The sequence below is a fragment of the Protopterus annectens genome, chromosome 4.part0 (genome assembly GCF_019279795.1).
Source record: "Protopterus annectens isolate FY-2018-M chromosome 4.part0, PAN1.0, whole genome shotgun sequence".
NCBI lineage: Eukaryota > Metazoa > Chordata > Ceratodontiformes > Protopteridae > Protopterus > Protopterus annectens.
The window spans coordinates 893,414,008-893,433,302 of NC_056733.1; the positions used below are offsets into that span (position 1 = coordinate 893,414,008).

At 43.0% G+C, this 19,295-nt stretch overlaps 1 protein-coding gene across 1 annotated transcript in view; it reads left to right on the forward strand.

Annotated features, from left to right (window-relative positions):
* SFI1 (SFI1 centrin binding protein) overlaps positions 1–19,295 on the forward strand; it is a 945,294-nt gene that overhangs the window by 564,637 nt on the left and 361,362 nt on the right. Inside the window, exon 10 of the mRNA XM_044068851.1 lies at positions 4,963–5,419. Coding sequence (XP_043924786.1) covers positions 4,963–5,419 — 457 coding nt within the window. The remainder of the gene's footprint in view (positions 1–4,962; positions 5,420–19,295) is intronic.

Consider the following 19,295-nt stretch of genomic DNA (forward strand, 5'->3'; position numbering starts at 1 on the left):
CTCCATCATGTCTCTCTCCAAATAATCCAGGGAGGCAGATCTAGAGTAATTTACACTCACATCCACAATGATGGTGTCATTTGTGTACTTTTGGTGCAAGGACTTGAGTGCATGCATGATGTGGTGAAACCTGGCACCAGATAGGCAGGTGACTTGAGCCTCTACTTACACAGCCTGGTTAGAGTTGTATTGATGTGTTGTACTAAGGGGTCAACTATGACTAGGATATTGGAATTTGTTGATAATTACTTTATGGGCTTTTGAATTGAATCATTATTGACTTTTAGATGCATGTTTCATGATGGGTGCTACCAGTGTTGTGTTTGTAAGGTTGCTGCAGGTACTTGCATCTTAGGTTACATCTGGGAGGCCTTTGTAGTTTAGGCATGTTACCTTTAAGAGACTCAGCATATATAGGTCTGGGTGTTGTGCCTGAGCTGTGTGTAATTAGTTTAATGTGATGTTTTGTGGTACTGACAGCTTGCATGTTGTTTGTTGTGACTTCATGTGAAAGCTTTACCTCCAAAAACATATGACTGCATGTCTAGCACAGTGTAAGTTTCTGTAAGCAGTAGGTGGTTGTCAGTAAACATGAGACAAGTGCTACATTGTTTCAGAATGTCCATTTCAACCAACCTAACTACAGAGACAATTGGAAAGTGCATATCCATGGTTCCAGGTGCTTACTAATGTGGGTTGAGGAGGGAGTGGTGCCTATGAGGTTTAGAGTTAATTGCTGGAGGTGTGTTACCTGTCTGGTAGAGGTGGTAGTGCTAGTCTCAGCACAAATGCATGCAGCTAGGAATAAATGATCCTTTGCTCCTTCTCTCACCAGTAACAATAGATTAGCACTTGGCCCAAGCTGCTTTCCCAAAGTAGTATTAATCCAGATGTTGCTGTATTCAGTACACTTGCTGTAGCCATCTGTTCTTAGGTACCCTAGATAGAACTTACAGCAGCCAGGCACAACAGAAATCCAAAGACCAAAATAAATATGGACTGCACCGAGTGTTGTTTATTACAAAGCTCACAACAAGCTCCAAAATACTAAGCACTTTTACCATATATAAATCAATGGCTTCTTCAGAGTAAAAGGAGCATTACATCACAAACACTTATAATAATTTAACATTCAAATGTACCTATCAGAAACCTTGAACAATTAAATATGCTAATTAAACCAATACATTACAAATATAAAAAATAGTAAATAATAAAACTGATGATTAGATAAAATAAATCAATCAAATTAATTCAACTTGTAAAGTCAACCCATTACATTCATCTTATGACAAAACAATATTTTTATGTAATATTAAAAAAGTGATTCCAATTGTCAAAGTATATACAGTACCTACACAGAGTAAATCACTCAAACAATTCATATAAATATTGTTTATATGGTATCAAATAACCATAGCTCTCTGTTTCAGCATTGGCATAATTGAAATGTGGTCGTTGAGTCCCGGGAAAGATGTGGCATTAAGAATAACTTGCCATTTGTATTCTAGGGACTCAGTTTTGACATTATCGTCACCCCCTCTTTCACTCTTTAATACCCGATCAATCACAAAAAAGATAAACTTTTTAAACTTAATACATCCAGTAGAGTGTACATACAGGGCATTATGAGTGTCTTTGTTTTTAATAGCCCTTAGATGTTCTGCAATCCCTTCTCTCAACCTACAGGTAGTTTTTCCTGCATAAAAACCTGAGCATGTTGTGCATGTTGCCAAATAGACCACCATTTTAGAATTGCAACAACATCTACCTGGGCAGGGGATTGTCCTATTGTACCCCCAAACTGTAACATAGGGTCCGTCATTAATGAATTTGCAGTATCTACATGCCCCGTAGAGGGGGGTGACAATATTGTCAAAACTGGAAAGCAACATTTATAGGAAGGAAACCTATAGCAATTCACTATTGCATTTTTCAAGTTGCCATCCCTCTTTCCAACACAAGAGTGTGGTCAAGGGGCAAATGGCTCGATTATCCTGATTGGTCAGTAACAACAACACCTATCAGGAAGAGATGTACAACTTGATAGGAATGTTTCGAGCCCGAGGTTACCCCTTGAAACTCTTAATAGCGGTTAGAAATGAGGTGATGGGTAAAAGGGATACATCATTTACACCCATTTTGAATGGGATGGGAGGGACTTTTGGCAAAGGAATTGGGACCTCTGACTCCACAGCACTTATCTTGAAGTATAACCATCAGACATCACAGGTTATAGAGATCATCAGGAGAGCATGGGATTTGACCTTTGATACTGAAGTAAAAAATGAGTTAGGTCAGACGGCACGCATAGTATTTTCAAGAGTGAGAAATATTAAAAACTTATTGGAAGGGCATAAGGCAGAACACACATACTCACGTATGTACAAATGCGGGGCATGTAGATACTGCAAATTCATTAATGACGGACCTTATGTTACAGTTTGGGGGTACAATAGGACAATCCCCTGCCCAGGTAGATGTTGCAATTCTAAAATGGTGGTCTATTTGGTAACATGCACAACATGCTCAGATTTTTATGTAGAAAAAACTACCCGTAAGTTGAGAGAAAGGATTGTAGAACATCTAAGGGCTATTAAAAACAAAGACACTCAAAATACCCTGTATGTACACTCTACTGGATGTATTAAATTTAAAAAGTTTATCTTTTTTGTGATTGATTGAGTATTAAAGAGTGAAAGAGGGGGTGACAATAATGTCAAAACTGAGGTCCTAGAATACAAATGGCAAGTTATTCTTAATGCCACATCTTTCCCAGGACTCATCGACCACATTTCAATTATGCCAGTGCTGAAACAGAGAGCTATGGTTATTTGATACCATATAAACAATATTTATATGAACTGTTTGAGTGATTTATTCTGTGTAGGTACTGTATATACTTTGACAATTTGAATAACTTTTTAATATTACATAAAAATTTTGTTTTGTCATAAGATGAATGTAATGGGTTGAATTTACAAGTTGAATTAATTTGATTTATTTTATCTAATCATCAGTTTTATTTATTATTTTTTATATTTGTAATGTATTGGTTTAATTAGCATATTTAATTGTTCAAGGTTTCTGACAGGTACATTTGAATGTTAAATTATTATAAGTGTTTGTGATGTAATGCTCCTTTTACTTTGAAGAAGCCATTGATTTATATATGGTGAAAGCACTTAGTATTTTGGAGCTTGTTGTGAGCTTTGTTATAAACAGCACTTGGTGCAGTCCAAATTTATTTTGGTCTGTGTTTTTTACAAGTTTATACCCTTTTGGGTTGTGCGTTGTATACAACAGAAAACCAAGCTACACAAAGGCACCAAAAAGGTTCTCACCAAAACTGGAACTAGACTATTCAGTGAAGTTCATACACACTGCCTAATCAGAGACCAGCAAGAGTCAAGCCTCTCTTTTACTTCTCTTGCCAAGTGCAAAGCAGCAGCATTAATCCCAGACTGGTTCCTAAGAAGAAATTTCCAGGATTTTCAGTAATTGGTGATCTCTAGAAAATAATGCCCCCCGCTCCTTCTGTTATCAGGAGTACAACAATAGCAATAATCCCAAGGTGATTCCTACGAAGCAGTTCCTAAGCTCAACTTTGATAGGTAGTATAGTCCCACATCATACCTCTCAACCTGTTACAGCAAGAAATCTGGACAAAAGCACAAATAATGGGGGGGGGGGGGGCAAAGGTATAAAAATAGGGACACTTTTTAACTATTGCTGTTAGAAACTTAGAAAGTGGATAGAACAGGTTATGCATTAGCATGGATTTTCTGAAGGATATGAAGTCTGAAACTCAAATGTGTGCCATTGTGTTCTGACTTTAATCCTAAATGATTTACCAGAAAACCACAATTTTATGAAAAATAGACCAAAAATATGAGACAGAAATCTGGACATTCTACAAAAAATCTGCATAGTGGAGAGGTATTCCCACTGAATTTGCAAAAATATGTATAGCTGAGCGGTATTCCCACTGAATTTTGCATTTATTGAAAAGTGAGTGTGATGATACGAGACAGAGGATAGCTCAATATTTAAGAGTCAAAGGGGAGAGCTTTCCCAGTCTGCTCTTTCTGTGCCCAGTAGAATGAGCAAATGAGATGAGATAGGGATGATTTTCCAAAGTGAAATTTATAGTCAGCTCAAAAGCCACCAAGTTAAAAAGTACAACAGCGACTGGGTGGATTGATGGGAAAAATCCACTGTAGTTAAACTTCTGCAGTAGTCTTACCACACTTGAAGCTAAATACCCTAAATTAGAAATCTTACTTCTCAGCTTCTCCCACTAATTAGCTAGATTTAATTCCTTTTCAGTCAGTAAATGGAAGTGTTTTTTTTCCTAATTGACCCTAGCCAAGAACTTTTAAAAAACTCCAAAAAAAGAAAACTTTTAATGTATAACAAGATTCAAAATAAATGAAGCAGACAACTATAATTGTGAACAGTCCATGTCTGAATATAACTCATTCTTTTGTGTATTTTCAATGTGAATATCAACATGTGGTTCTGTCAGGCTAGCACTTGAGGTGAATTTTTTTGACATCCACATTTTGGTTATGATGGGATCTCTGACTTTCTGTTACAGTGGCAATGTCTAAATGATATACTGTGTGGTAAGTGTTACTCAAAGCTGTGTTTATTTGCCATATCATCCACAAACCTAGTGACATTATGTGACCTTTTAATGCCATAAAGCTCTATTCCCGGACACCCTTATGGAAAACATTTATCAGACTGGCTATGTAGTTTCAGAAACCATTTTGAAATACCATTATAGCCATCAGATTGGAATCTCCTTTTGGCAAAATATATAGATGGCATAGGGGACCCAATAAATCAAATGGTTTAGTAGAAAGGTATGTCAGGAGAGAAAAAGGGTATTGACTGTTATAAGCAGAGAATGTTCTTGTATTGCTGACTGTTTAATGCATGTCTGTTGCATTGCAGTTCTACTCAGCCTGAACTAGTGAAAGTTCTCCCAATAGCTCCATCACTGGAGAAGCAGAGCACCCTGGAGCAGCTGGAACCCAACATCCCCAGGGGGAAGACCCAGGGTACCGGCAGTGACTCTTGTACTGTACCATTCCATCGTAATGTAAATCTTGGTGTTGGAGAGTCTGAAAAAAGGGAATTGGGCCATATGCAGCAGTCATTGTATCCCAGTCTAACAGAGAATGAGAGAATACTTAAATCAGCAGAACTTCCGAATTACAGAGCAGCATCAACATTTCCGAATGTGGAAGAAACACTGGTGTCATTGACTCCTGTAGCATGGCTATCAAGTCCACATGCATCTGGTAGCCCCAGTGGAATACCTTCTTTGCACATACCAGGAAATACAGTGTTTAAAGAAAAGCTATTACCACCATCGTCCTTCATGTTGCCTCGGAAGGACAAAGAAAAGGTAAGTTGTTATTGTCATGTTCATTTTTCATTATGTTGTGTTTCTGCTAAAATAAGGATTCACTGTTTGAAGACATTCACCCAAGGTTAAAGTTTGAGGTGACAACATGTTATTTAAAATGCCATCACACTGCATGCATTCATGTGCGGTATAACTTACTTTTGGTTAATTTAAAGGTTCTCTTCCATTTCAGTGATTGTCCTAAGCGGCCAGACTGACACTGTTATGTGTGATAAAGGTTCTTTGAATGCCCACCATGTCTGTGTCTGTTGAATCACTCTTAAGTCATCAGATACTAGGTTTGCTTGCCTTGAATAACTTTTACCTCCTAAGTTTCTAGGTCTTGAATAGCTTTTTCATGAGTTTCTTTTGTAGTAATGTAACAGTGACATGAATATGATTGCAAAATCATGAAGTGATGACATAAATTAGCATTTTTACAACAATACATGATAGGAAGTTCCTGCTCACTCAGTAATTTGTTTAAAGATGGCTTGCACCTGTCACCCTTAGGCTTTCGAATACTTGCCAAGGCTCTTGCCATCCCCATAGTGCCTTTTTTAGGCAAGGCTCAAAACACAAACCCACCGCCGTAAATAGCACAAGTAACAAAAAACTAAGGGTAATGCTACTCAATGCCAGAAGTCTAAACCTCAAAATGCACGCACTCAAGGCACTCCTCAGTATGGAGAAAATTGATATATATGCAGTAACAGAAACCTGGTTTAAGGCTCCAGAGAGCACACCAGCACTACCAGGTTACAGCTCATACCATACATTTCGGCCACAGAACCCAAACCGAAATACAAAAGGCGGGGGCATATCCATATTCTTCAAGGATACCCACACCTCCAGGTTAGTGGCACAGCACGATGCATCAGAGATCATCCACATGCAACTAACAATGGGGAAAACTGCAATTCAAATTGTAGCTTGCTATAGATCACCCACCATGTCCAGGACCTCCATTCCGTGATTCTGGAAACACTGGGAAACATAAAGGTCCTACCAAACACCCTAATATTGGGTGATTTCAATTACCAAAACGTTAACTGGGAGAACTACTCAAGTACTAACTCCCTTGCCCAACTTTTCCTAGAATTTATAAACTCAAATGCCCTGGTTCAACTGGTCAACACTCCCACCAGAGGTGACAACATATTGGACCTGGTCATCACCAACATGGGTGACCGGTGCTCCACACCAGAGGTCAACCCCTCGCTGGTTAGATCTGACCATAAACAAATCACTTTGGATATCCATATTCCGCCCCCAACCCCGGACAAGAAAGCCACCATGAAAAACTTTTCCAAAGCAAACTTCACGTTATTTAAGACCGAGGTGGAAAGTTTCAAAGCCCCCATGCTGAAGGATAACACTGTCCAAGCTGCAAAATCCTTTACTAATGCATTCTACAGGCAGCTACAAGAATGCATGGATCATGCCATCCCAAGCAAAACCAAGACTCACTCCTCCAAGAATAGGAAACCAGTCTGGTGGACTCCTGCCATAAACAAGCTATACAATAGAAGGTGGAAACTAATACAGAAAAGAGTAAAATCCCAAGAAGGGAAGACATCCCTGATCAGTATCAGCAAGAAACTACGAGCCCTCATAAAATCATTCAAGGTGAGCTTTGAAAGAAAAATTGCCAAGGACTCCAAAGATAACCACAAGGCATTCTTTAGCTATGTCAAGAATCTAAGTGGCAATGCTCAGATCTGCTCGGAGTTAGTGCAGAATGGCACAAAATACACTGAACCGACCGATATCACCAACATCCTGGCAGACAGGTTCAACGCAAACTTCACCCCCATCTCACCCCCAAAAGGACCCATAACCATACCAGAAGAATGTAGAGTCCCTGAAATCACAGACACTCAGGTTAAAACAGCCCTCTCCAAAGCCACAAACTCAGCATCAATGGGACCAGACAGTGTCCCAGGTTGCATCCTACACGAGCTCAAAGACGAACTAACCCCTCACCTAAACACACTGTTCAACTTCAGCCTCTCCACAGGCTACATACCCATAGAGTGGCGCACAGCAACGGTTATCCCACTCCACAAAGGTGGAACCACAACAGACCCTGGGAACTATCGCCCTATAAGCCTGACTAGCTTGGTCTGCAAGGTTGTGGAGCTCATCATCATGGAACTCATTACAGAGACATTGGGAACCTCCAAACACTGGACCCTACCCAGTTTGGCTTTGTTAAGGGTGGATCATGCCTCCTAAACCTGGTGGACTTCTTTGAGACAGTTACCAAGGCTATAGACGAGGAAAAGGTGGTACACACAGCCTACCTAGCCCTCGCTAAGGCCTTCAACACCATTCCCCATTCTGGTATTATAGACAAGCTCACCAGCCTGAACATAAACCCCTACATCACAAGATGGGTTGCCAACTGGCTCATGGACAGAACCCACATGTTGACAGTTGCGGGAGCTAGGTCCGTCTCTAAACCGGCTACAAGTGGTGTTCCCCAGGGCTCGGTCCTGGGACCCATCCTGTTCGGCATATACTTCTCAGAGGTACAGGCAAGCACAGGAGGACTATGGCTGACCAAGTTCGCAGACGACTGTAAACTAGTGGCTATAATTGACTCTCCTGCTGACACAGACATCCTCCGTAAGGGTCTCACTGAGACAGATACCTGGTGTCAAAATCATGGCCTCAAGCTAAATGCCAAAAAGTGGATAGTCATCCCCTTTGGAAAAAACAAAGTACCCACAAGCTACCACATAGATGGCAGTCCCCTAAATACGGAAGATGTAATAAGGGATCTGGGGACCCAAGTAGATAGTAATCTCACCTTTGATAATCACATTGCCAAAGTGGTTAGAAAATCCTTCTATGTGGCCCACCTAATCACAAAAGGGTTTGCATCCAGATCAAAAGAGGTCATTGTGCCCCTGTACTCATCACTCTTCAGACCCATCTTAGAGTACAATGCCCCATTTGGGATGTACCTTACAAGACACCTGCAACAGCTGGAAAGACCACAGAAGTACCTCACCAAGAGGATCAATGGCCTCAAACAGATGCCCTATGCAGCTCGACTGAAGAAACTCCAGTTGTACTCGGTTGCATAACGCCTACTCAGAGGTGATCTCTGCCTGACATACAAGGCCATGTCCAACGCAGAATTGATGGACATGCTCCACCTAAAGAAAATCTTATCCTCTCGAGCCACACGCTCTAGGGATCTAAACCTTACCACAGCAATAAATAGGACATGCTGAAGGGATAGATTCCTGTCCCAGAGACTTCCCATGCTTTGAAACAAGATCCCAATCTACATTAGGCAGAGCTCCTCGCTAACACTCTTCAGAAGAAACCTTGACGAGTGGATGGGAAACAGAAAGTGTACCTCGGTGATCACTTCAGTGGCTCTACTGGACAGAGGCACAGGGAACTAATCTAAGGGGACGGCGAAAGCCAACACATTCTGGCTAGGCTTGTAAATGCCTTCGGGCAGATAGCCTAGTACCCACCTATGAACCTAAAACATCTGTAGTCTGCTGATTTAGTTTTGTTTACAGGTGCACTGCTGTCTGCCTGAGTTTAATAATTAATCTTTGATGGTGGTGGACCTCTGCTGTGTCTTATCATGGGGAAAGACATTAGTTCTTACCTATACAGTGCTCCTGCCTGATGTAGATCAAACAAAATAATTGTAGATTAATCTTAGCCAAGATGAAATGCTTGTGGATACGTAGACTTTGCCTAAGGACTCTCTTCACTCTTGACCCAGGACAAAAATACAATCCACACTAGGTATCATTTAAAGAAAGATTGGACAGCAAATCCTAATAAATAATAAGATCACCAATGTGTAGATTTAGATGTGCAGACTACATGTAGTAAGCTATCACAAGATAAACAAAACAGAGAATCCATACTAAAGAAAGACAAAACTAGTATACAAAATGTTTTCGTCTCAATAACCAAAGGATTGACATCATAAAGCTGTGCTTAAAATGTTGTAATGAATATGGCTTGCACATCTTTTTTAAAGTACTTAACCATTTACTTCAACTGTTGATATTTGTAACATAATCATAAATAAACTTAGTTGACCATGATTTCTTGATCTAACTAACCTTACTGGCTTTTCTTAGGCAGCTGTTTATTCATTCAACAACTGTATCACGTATAGAATGTTTCACATCCGCCTCCAGTATTTCTTCTCCTCAACTACCATCATTAAACCTGAAGTGCTTCAAAGTTCAGTGTTAGAGCTCATTTTCTTTGTTCATTAGCTATTTGCCCTCTGACCTCACACAGCTTAAAACCTTCTCAGCACTGGTAAATAATTCTTAGCTTCAAGCAGAATTTCCTGTTGAGTTCACAACAACTCTTTCTAGGGTTCCACCAATATAATTTACATGTGAATCCACTAAAATGCTTTGTTACCCCCTCAGAGACTTAATTCCATGCTTCTATAAGTAACATATTCTTGGAAAATAAATTACTTCTTGTGGATACCTGCAAATATTTAGACTCTTCTCTCCTTCTTTGTTCTCATTTAGAAAAAAAAAAAAAAACAGCCGCTAAAGTTCTTGCGCAACTGAAATATATATGTGATGTTGTTAATCTTCATTCATTCTTGACTAATGGGTTCGGTTCCAACCTCTCGGAACAGACTTGGCCATTATACATAGCTCGCGTCAGCCAAATGTTCTCGAGCTAAGGCTCTACCCACAATGCCTGTCTCCCATTACCTCAGATCTCGTTTGCCACATAGAAAATTGGACGTGTCAGCTGATGCTCTCAGCTAAGTGCTTAATATTTCTATTTTTCGTTGTTGTTTCTGAAAAGCTTTGATTAAAACCCTTACTGGTTAGTTCCGTGACTTTGTTTGAGTGAGTGACTGTATTTCCGATTATTTCTACCCCCTCATTTTTTTTACCTTAAGGTAACTCTCTTTACCATCGTTGGTAACTGGCCTCCTCTCTCTTTATTATCGTTGGTAGTCTCACATACCATTGTTGGTATCCTCTTTCCCTTTTCTACCTGTACCCGTTTGGGTATTCTCTTTATATCATTGTTGGCATATCTATTAAAAAAAAAATTCTTTCTCCTTCATTCCTTCCTTGTGTGTGTGTGTGTGTGTGTGTGTGTGTGTGTGTGTGTGTGTGTGTGTGTGTGTGTCTGTGTGTGCGCGCGCGCGCGCATGCATCTGTGACACACCTATATTTTTTGGATATGGCAGAGACACAAAAGGAAACATTCGGATTCAAGCAGTGTCAGGACTGTGGCAGAAAGATGCCCAACTCTGATGGGCATCTTTCTTGCGTGTACTGTTTGGCTGCCCCTCATTTGGACATAACTTGTACGATTTGTCAGGGCTTTAGCACCCATACTCAAGCAGAGAGGTGCAATAAGCTTATATTAAAATGCTTAATTGAAATGACCTTTTACTGAAGCCCTATCTAAGGCAGAGACTTCAAAATCTCCTAAATCAGAGGCAAAGAAAAGAAGCCACTCTGTGCCAACCTCCCCTATGGCACATGAAGCAAAGATCCAAAAAACACAAGTTCTGACTGTTTTTTCGGAACCAAAAGCAGCAATATTATCACCTTCGGCACGGAAAATGACTAAACCCACTGTGACGACTGTGCCCTGGCCCAGCAATCAAGGAGCCTAAATCCTCACCACTAACACCAGGGAGCGTGTCTCATAGAAGAGAAAAGGATAATTAATAGACACAGTAAAGTACAATTTCCCTTAAGTGCACACAGAGATCACAGTCAGTCTGGGGCTGGTTGCTCCCTTGCTCACCAGGTCCCCAATAAGACTCCCCACTGGCACAGCTATAGGGTCCAGGTCTCAGCCTAATTGGGCAAGCTAAAACCTCCAGTACCCTCTCTGTCCAACCAGTGCTTCATGTCCCTGCCCAGGTAGCTGACACACCACACATACATTTTGAGAAGAGGTTATACAACCACACAGACCCTCCTGGGACAAAGGCTGGCACAAGTTCTCCAGCTGTGCCCCTTTACCCAGGCTATATGGTAGTAATTGCTGCCACCACCAGCTAATAAATATCAGCTACTCAAAGGCCTTTAAAAGGGTGTCCAATTATTACTGTGCAATATTATTATCCAATGGTAGTATGACTAACAGTCAAGGCTTAGAGTGGCCTATTACAATAACCTCTATAAATATTCAATATACTGTAGAGTTTATATATACACAAATCAGCCACAAGTAGAAGGTTTTAAACATATTTAATAATAAATAATTAAAACACAAAACAAAACTACTACACCACAGAGATATCTAGGAGTTCAGAGATCACATATAAACTTAAAATAATGCAGTAGGACAGGTCTGATCTCAAAGAAAAATACCTAATTAATCTTTACTAGCTTTAACTATTCCTATAAGAAATCACAGTGCTAAAACTTACATGTGAGCATAAGGCAGAGTGCTGGTAAGTTGGATGTCCAAAGTCAAAAATGCTTCCAGTCTCTTCTGAGAAATAGTATTTAAACATTACTAACAAACATGTCTCTAAGGCCCTTTCCAAATTACATAATGTTTGACACTTAGTTTTTCCCAGTATTTATATTGCATCATCTTAACACCTGGTCTGAGTTCTCAGGCCACAAACTGCATTATTTAGCAATCTAACACCTACTCAGAAACTTACAACAATACAAGAGATTTCACATATACATTCTAGCAGAAACTAGAGCAATAAAGCACATTCCACATCTAATTCTGGTCATAAACTTTAGCCTTAAAACAGTGGGCATGAAACCTTCATCCAGCCGCACTGGAGCCGACTTGTAAAACATTAAAGAGATTCATAAGATCTTTTCAACTTAAAAAGACACATTTGAAATACTTGGTTTGGTTTTCCTTACAGCAGATGGCAATGTTGCAACAATCTTGAAGTTCACATTTTACAGTGTTTTCCTACATTTAAAAACACAAGCCTGTATTTTACATTTATTTATGCAGTTGATAGAATTATGTATCAAATTCTATTTAAATAGGCTGGCAGCCTTCGCCCATCTCTCCCCAATCGTCACCCCCCCCCCCCGGGGAACTCAAGCAAGTTTTTCAAGTGCCCCTTGAGAAACATTGCTTGAGAGTGTCAGGTCTATCTGGGTGTACCTCATCCCATTCCCTTTCTTGAGAGCCCATCTGCATTGGCATTGCTACTCCCACTGCGGTGCTGCACTGACATATCATATGCTTGCAACCCCATACTCCATCTTAGCAACTTGGTATTTTGCTGACTGGCTCTGTTTAACCATGTTAGAGAGTTGTGATCTGTCATCACAGTGAATTTTCTTCCATACAGATAAGGCTGAAGTTTTTGTAGTGCGCACACTATGGCTAGACATTCCTTTTCTACCGCTGCATAGCATTCCTCCCTGGGTTGGTGTCTATGACTGAGATAAAACACTGGGTGCTCTTCTCCCTCTGAAGAAATCTGGCTAAGTACATCCCCCACCCCATAGTTTGAAGCATCCACCTGCACAACAAATTCCTTGCTATAGTCTGGACTGGCTAACAAAGGGTAGTCCTCCCAAAGCTTCCTTAAGCTTCTGAAATGCCTGCTCACATGGTAGGGTCCACACTACCTTATCTGGCCTGTTCTTCCTTGTCAGGTCTGTAAGGGGAGCAGCTATGGTACTGTAATTGGAAACAAACTTTCAGTAGTGCCCTGCTGTCCCTAAGAATGCCCTCACCTGCATTTTGGTAACAGGTGCAGGCCATGCCTGAATAACTTCCACTGTGGCAGGTTCTGGCCTTATCTTACCTCTCCCCACTCTATGTCCTAGGTAGGAGACCTCTGCCATACCCACCTGACATTTGCTCGGCTTAATGGTCAACCTTGCCCTCTGTAGTTTGCCCAGCACCTCCCTGACATGCTGAAGGTGCTCTTGCCAGGAATGGCTGTAGATAGCAATATCATCCATGTAAGCAAGGGCAAACCCTCTTGCTAATGATCTATCAGCCTCTGGAAAGTCGCTGGGGCATTCTTCATCCCAAAGGGCATCTTTGTGAAATCATACAAACCAAAAGGGGGTCACAAAGGCTGACTTCTCTCTAGAACTGGGAGTCAAGGGCACCTACCAGTAACCCTTGTTAAGATCAGTGGTTGTAAGATACTTAGCCCCACCCAGCTGCTCTAGGGCCTCATCTGTCCTAGACATGGGATAAGCATCTGCCTCTGTGTGACTATTTAATTTCCTGTAATCCACACAGAACCTGGTGCTGCCATCCTTCTTTGGCACCAGTACCACTGGTGAGGCCCAGGGACTGTTGGAATCTTGAATTACCCCTAGTTCAAACATCTCCTATACCTCTTCCTTCAGAGTCTGTTTGACTCTCTCAGGCACCCTATAAGGGGCCTGCCTAATATGCCTGTGGGGTCCTGTATCCACCTGGTGCTACACCAGGTAGGTGCTCCCTGGTTTCCCAGTGAACATGTCCCCAAACTCCTGCAACACTGCTTGGATTTCTCGAACCTGGGTAGGAGATAGATGCTGGGACATTGCTACCCCTTCCACCGAGGTGTCAGCCCAAGCCTCACTGAGGAGATCAGTCACACGATCTCTCTGACTCCTCCTGCAATCCACTGCAAATGCTCAGCACAAGGGCCTCCCTATCATGGTAAGGTTTCATCATGTTAACATGGTACAATTTGTGCCCCTGCCATCTGCCTAGCACTTCCACCATGTAGTTGACATCACTTACCTTTCTTACCACCTTGTAGGGTCCCTCCCAAGCTGCTTGCAACTTGTTGTGCCTGACAGGAATGAGAACCATCACCTGCTACCCTACAGCATGCTCTCTAGCTCGAGCATTCCTGTCATACCACACCTTTTTCTGTTGTTGGACTTCTGCCAGGTTCTCCTGGGCCAGGCCCATGAGTTCCCTGAGCCTTGTCCTGAGGTTCAAGACATATGCCACAACAGACTCCTTGTGAGACTCACACTCACCTTCCCACTCATTTCAAATTAAATCTAGAGGTCCCCTCACCCTATGCCCATACAGCAACTCAAAGGGTGAAAAACCTGTGGATTCCTGGGGAACCTCTCTGTAAGCAAACAACAGATGGGACAAATATTTGTCCCACTCCCTCTTAAACTTATCTGCAAATGCCCGTAGCATGGACTTGATTGCAATGTTTAATCTCTCAACAAGACCATTTGTCTGGGGGTGGTCTTCATGTGCTTCACCCCACAGGACTTTCACAGACAAGCCAGCAGGTCTGACATAAAATTGGCACCTCTGTCAGACAGTATTTCCTTTGAGAAACCTACCCTGCTGAAAATCTCTAGCAAAGCATTTGCCACCTTCTCTGCCTCAGTGGAGGACAAAGCCAGTGCCTCAGAGTATCGTGTAGCATAAACCACTACCACTAGGATATACTTTTTCCCTGTGGAACTTGGGGTACTCAGAGGACCCACAATATCCATAGCTACCCTCTGAAATGGCTCCTCAATCACAGGCAAAGGCATCAAAGGAGCTCTCACCTTGTCTCCTGCGTTGTCTACCTTTTGGCACTGCTCACAGGTCCTGCAGTACCCTGTTACATCTCTGGAAATTCCAGGCCAGTAGATGTTCTGCATAATACACCTCTTTGTATATTTTATGCCCATATGACCTGCAAAGGGAATATCATGGGCTATGGCTAGAAGCGCCAGATGGTAAGCTCTAAGCACTACCAACTGCTGTACTTTCTCACCTTCTAGCCCTCCCTCAGGGGTCCACTGTCTGTACAGTAACCCTTTGTTCCAGTATACAGATTCCCCCTTCCCTTGAGAATCAGGTGCCTCCCTAGCTACCTGCCACAGGCCTTGCAATGTAGGGTCTGAGAGCTGAGCCTGTCTCAAGTCTCTCCTTGTAAACCTTCCCAGCTCCCCTTCCACAGGAAGTCTGGCATCCTCTGACAGTGGTGCCTCACTGTCAGCCTGGGTACTACTACTCACCTCTACTTTTGTATTTACCCTCTCCAAGGGAACATCATTACCCACAAGCAGCTGTGGCTCATATTCAGTCTCACTGCTACAGCGTAGCTCACTCCCTGAAGTAACTACGTCAGCAGTCCTGGCTGCAAGTATGCAGTCTGTCTGTGTCTCCCCCAGGCTACCAGACCCACATGCTTGTCTCCTAGCCTTATTGCATGTAACTGCATAAGTATATAGTACTGCCTCATCCAAATCCTTCCCTCTCAGGACATCTGCAGGATGGTAGTTCCATACCCCTGTTGTCTCAAGACAACCCACTGTTGGCATTTTGTCTTTCACACTTACTGGCTCCCTCAACTTTGGTTCCCCACCTTGCCTCCATGGACATCTGTATGCCACATGACCCCACTGGTTGCATTCAAAACATTTAACCCTAGCTCCTGGACTTGTACCTGGGCTAGTGGCTTCCCCTGCTCCTGCCAGATTCTGTTGGGGCAGTCTGTGCTGCCCACCATGGTTTCCTTTAGTCCAGTGAGTACTGGGGGTCCTTTTCCTGTGCAGGGCTGCCCTGCTTGCTAGGTATAGGTCTCCCTTCTTCCCCAACTCCTCTGAAGTAGCACACTGTCTATCAGCTAACCAGATCCTCATGTCCTCAGGCAAAGTGCTAAGGGCTTGTTCCCTTACCAAAAGGTCTGCCAGCCCTTCAAAAGTGGTGACCTGACATCCACTCACCCAGCTTTGAAAATAAGTGCTCGGTTCAGCAACATATTCACATACATTTTCATCTGCCTTGCGTCTATGCTCACAAAACTTTTTCCTGTACATTTCAGGTGTTAGCTTAAAACATTCTAATAAATGTCTTTCTACAGCAGTATAATCAAAACAGTCAGTGTCATGCATTTTTGATAAAGAAGTTACAGCTTTACCATGGAGTAAAGGGGTCAGGAACCGTACCCAGAGCCTTTGGTCACCTTCATACTATTTACATACCCGCTCAAACATATGAATGAAGCTATCAAAATTATCCCCCTCTTTAAACTGTGGAAGACATTTACTGACCTTTTGTGCTTCTGTGGTCCGGTTACTCCCTTCCCCATTACCTCCATGACTCTGGCAAAGAGTCAGCATTTCCATCTCATGCTTTCTCTGCCGTTCCTGTTCTTCAGCTTGTAGACTCCTCATTTTCTCGGCTGCTTCTAGTTCCATATGCCTGGCCTCCAACTCTAGTCTCTTTAGCTCCAGCTGGATTTTTATGTCCACTGCAGAAAGGTTGAGCTGTCCATTCTCCGAGGATATTGCATCTCCACTGTCAGTCTGATTGTCCTCCAGGTTGCTGTTTTCTGATGCAGCTGTAACCAAGGCTGCAATCAGGTCTGCCTTAGTCAGGTTTCCATGCACCAGCCCCCTAACCTGGCATATCTCCGCCAGCTGGCTCCTTGTCAGCTTTCCATACTCTTCTGCTGACATGCTGCTTGCTCACCCTGACTAACATTAAGCTAACAAAAAAAATAAAACAATTGTGATCTGAACTCTGAGTATACACTGCGTGGCTGTTTTAGAGTACAAAACACTTTTAGAGATCACTGTACATAAGCTACAGGAATTCACTCTACCCACACCACTACAAGCCAATTAGTATGTGAAGTAGATCCCACCACTGTCAAACACTTGTGATGACCGTGCCCTGGCCCAGCAATCAAGGAGCCTCATTCCTCACCACTAATGCCAGGGCACAGTTGTCACACCCACTTCGGTGCGGTCAGTCATTGAACTGATGAAGACTCAAACCTCTTCTACACCAACCATTACTTCGACACCAACGTTTCTGTTCAACCACTACTATCCTCTCATTTGGTTCCACATTCACCCTCCATACAACAGCCTATGGTGCCGAAAGTTGATCTGACAGTTATTCCCAACAACCAAGCCCATTTCTGGACAGGTCTGAGTCCCCTTCGGGAATGTCAATCCATTCCTCCAGGAATCTCTCAGAATTGGATGTATTCAGATTAGTGGATCAGCTTTTGGCAGCCAGAGGCCTCCCTGCACCATCAAAAACCTCTCACCCACCTGAAGCAGAGGCTTATTGTCCAAGTACTCCACCAGTTTTTCCTCCTTTGAGGGCTTGGAGCACCCCACTTTGATGCTGCCAGTGTCAGCTACCTCGGTGCAGTCTGTGGATCTCACCTTGGTGCCGGAGTCGACTCTGTGGTCTTCGGCCCCTTCAGATCAGTCACACACCTGGGATTGTGGTTTGGCTGTCAGTTTTGACATCCTTGGACTGGTTCCAGTTGTTTCCACAGTGCCCTCTCAGGGCCATTGCAGTTCCAAGCCCTCTCAGCTCCTACTCTGGGGGGCTCATTGGAGCAGGGTGTGACCTCAGTTCCGAGGTTGTCTTTCTCAGTTCCGGGCTCCTGTCCCTCTTCAGGCATGCCTGCCTTCCAGATTATGAAGAGAGCTTTAGCCTCAGCATGCTCCCAGCTGGTTCCATCTCCACTGGAGTGCCATATTTTTGTTTCCTGTAATTCGCATCAGTCAAAATCTGGTACATCTGGACAGCGGGCCAAGAGCTGCAAGACATCCTGATTCAGGGTTCCCCATCTTCGGAGTCCTCCTCAGAACCTCCCTCTGAGGAGCCACCCTGTAAGAGGAAGTGCAGAAGGAAGCACCTGGATTCTCCAGAAGAATCTATTACCAAAGACACCGATTACGATGAAGGGGAAGGGTCCCCATGGTCACCCCAGAAGATGTCTCCTTTGGAGACATCCTAGAAATGTTAAAACAGAGGGGTGATTGGAAGCCCTCAAACCCATTCTCCGAGGAATCTGTGTTCTTGCAAGCTTTTCATGCCCACCCTTCTACTTCTTGGGTGACCCTGCCCACTGATGACCTAGTTAAGTTGATCGTTCATTAGGCGTGGAAGGCTCCTGACTCCATAGAGCCTATTCCCTAAAGACCGGACAAGATTATTTCAGCCCCAGAAGAACAGCCCCATTGGTCTAAGGGTCTAGCAGTGGATGCCATGGTGGTGGCGGCAGCCACCAAAAAGGAACTCTACTCACGGACGAGAGTTCAACTATCCATCCTCCTAACCAAGAGTCTCGGACAATGGATAGATTTGGGAAGCAGGTTTTTACTTCAATAACCTGTGTTCTTTGGTCCTTGAACTTCTTGGATGACTTTGCTAGACTCCAAAGGGACCTGATAACAGAACTTTCAGACACCCTTGCCAGGGCAGTATCTGACAAGGTCCAAGATAAGGTTGTCTCTCAGCTTGCCACCCTGGAGTCTATCTCAAATTCGTCCATGCTGCTTATTGCTCATACAGCCAAAGGGATGTCTAGAGCAGCAGGTACAGGCGTTGCCATCAGGCATCATGCCTGGATGCATTTGTGTGATTTTGTGGAACCCTTTAAGTCTTCCTTTATCTACGATCCTGTTGATGGTACTACTTTGCTTGGCTCAAAAGTCAGAGACACACTAGCCAGGTGTGAAAAAGATGGAAAGACCCTTTCTGCTGTGGGCATTCGTTTTTCCGCTCCACAACAACCTTATTCCATGAATCAGAGGAGTGGAAAAATGTGGTTCAAGAAGACCCAAGGGCCTTTTTAGGTTCATAGGTAGGTACTAGGCTATCTGCCCGAGGGCATTTATAAGCCTAGCCAGAGTGTGTCGACTTTCACCACCCCATTGATTAATTAACTGAGCCTCTGTCAAGCAGACCCAATGAAGTGAGCCCAGGGGTGTATTTTCTGTTACCCATCCACTCGTCAAGGTTTCTCTTGAAGAGTGTTAGTGAGGGGCTCTGCCTAATGTAGTTAGGAATTTTGTTCCAAAGCATGGGGAGTCTCTGTGACAAAAATCTATCCCTCCAGCATGTTCTATTTATTGTTGTGGTGAGGTTTAGCTCACTAGAGAGTGTGGCTCACAGTGAC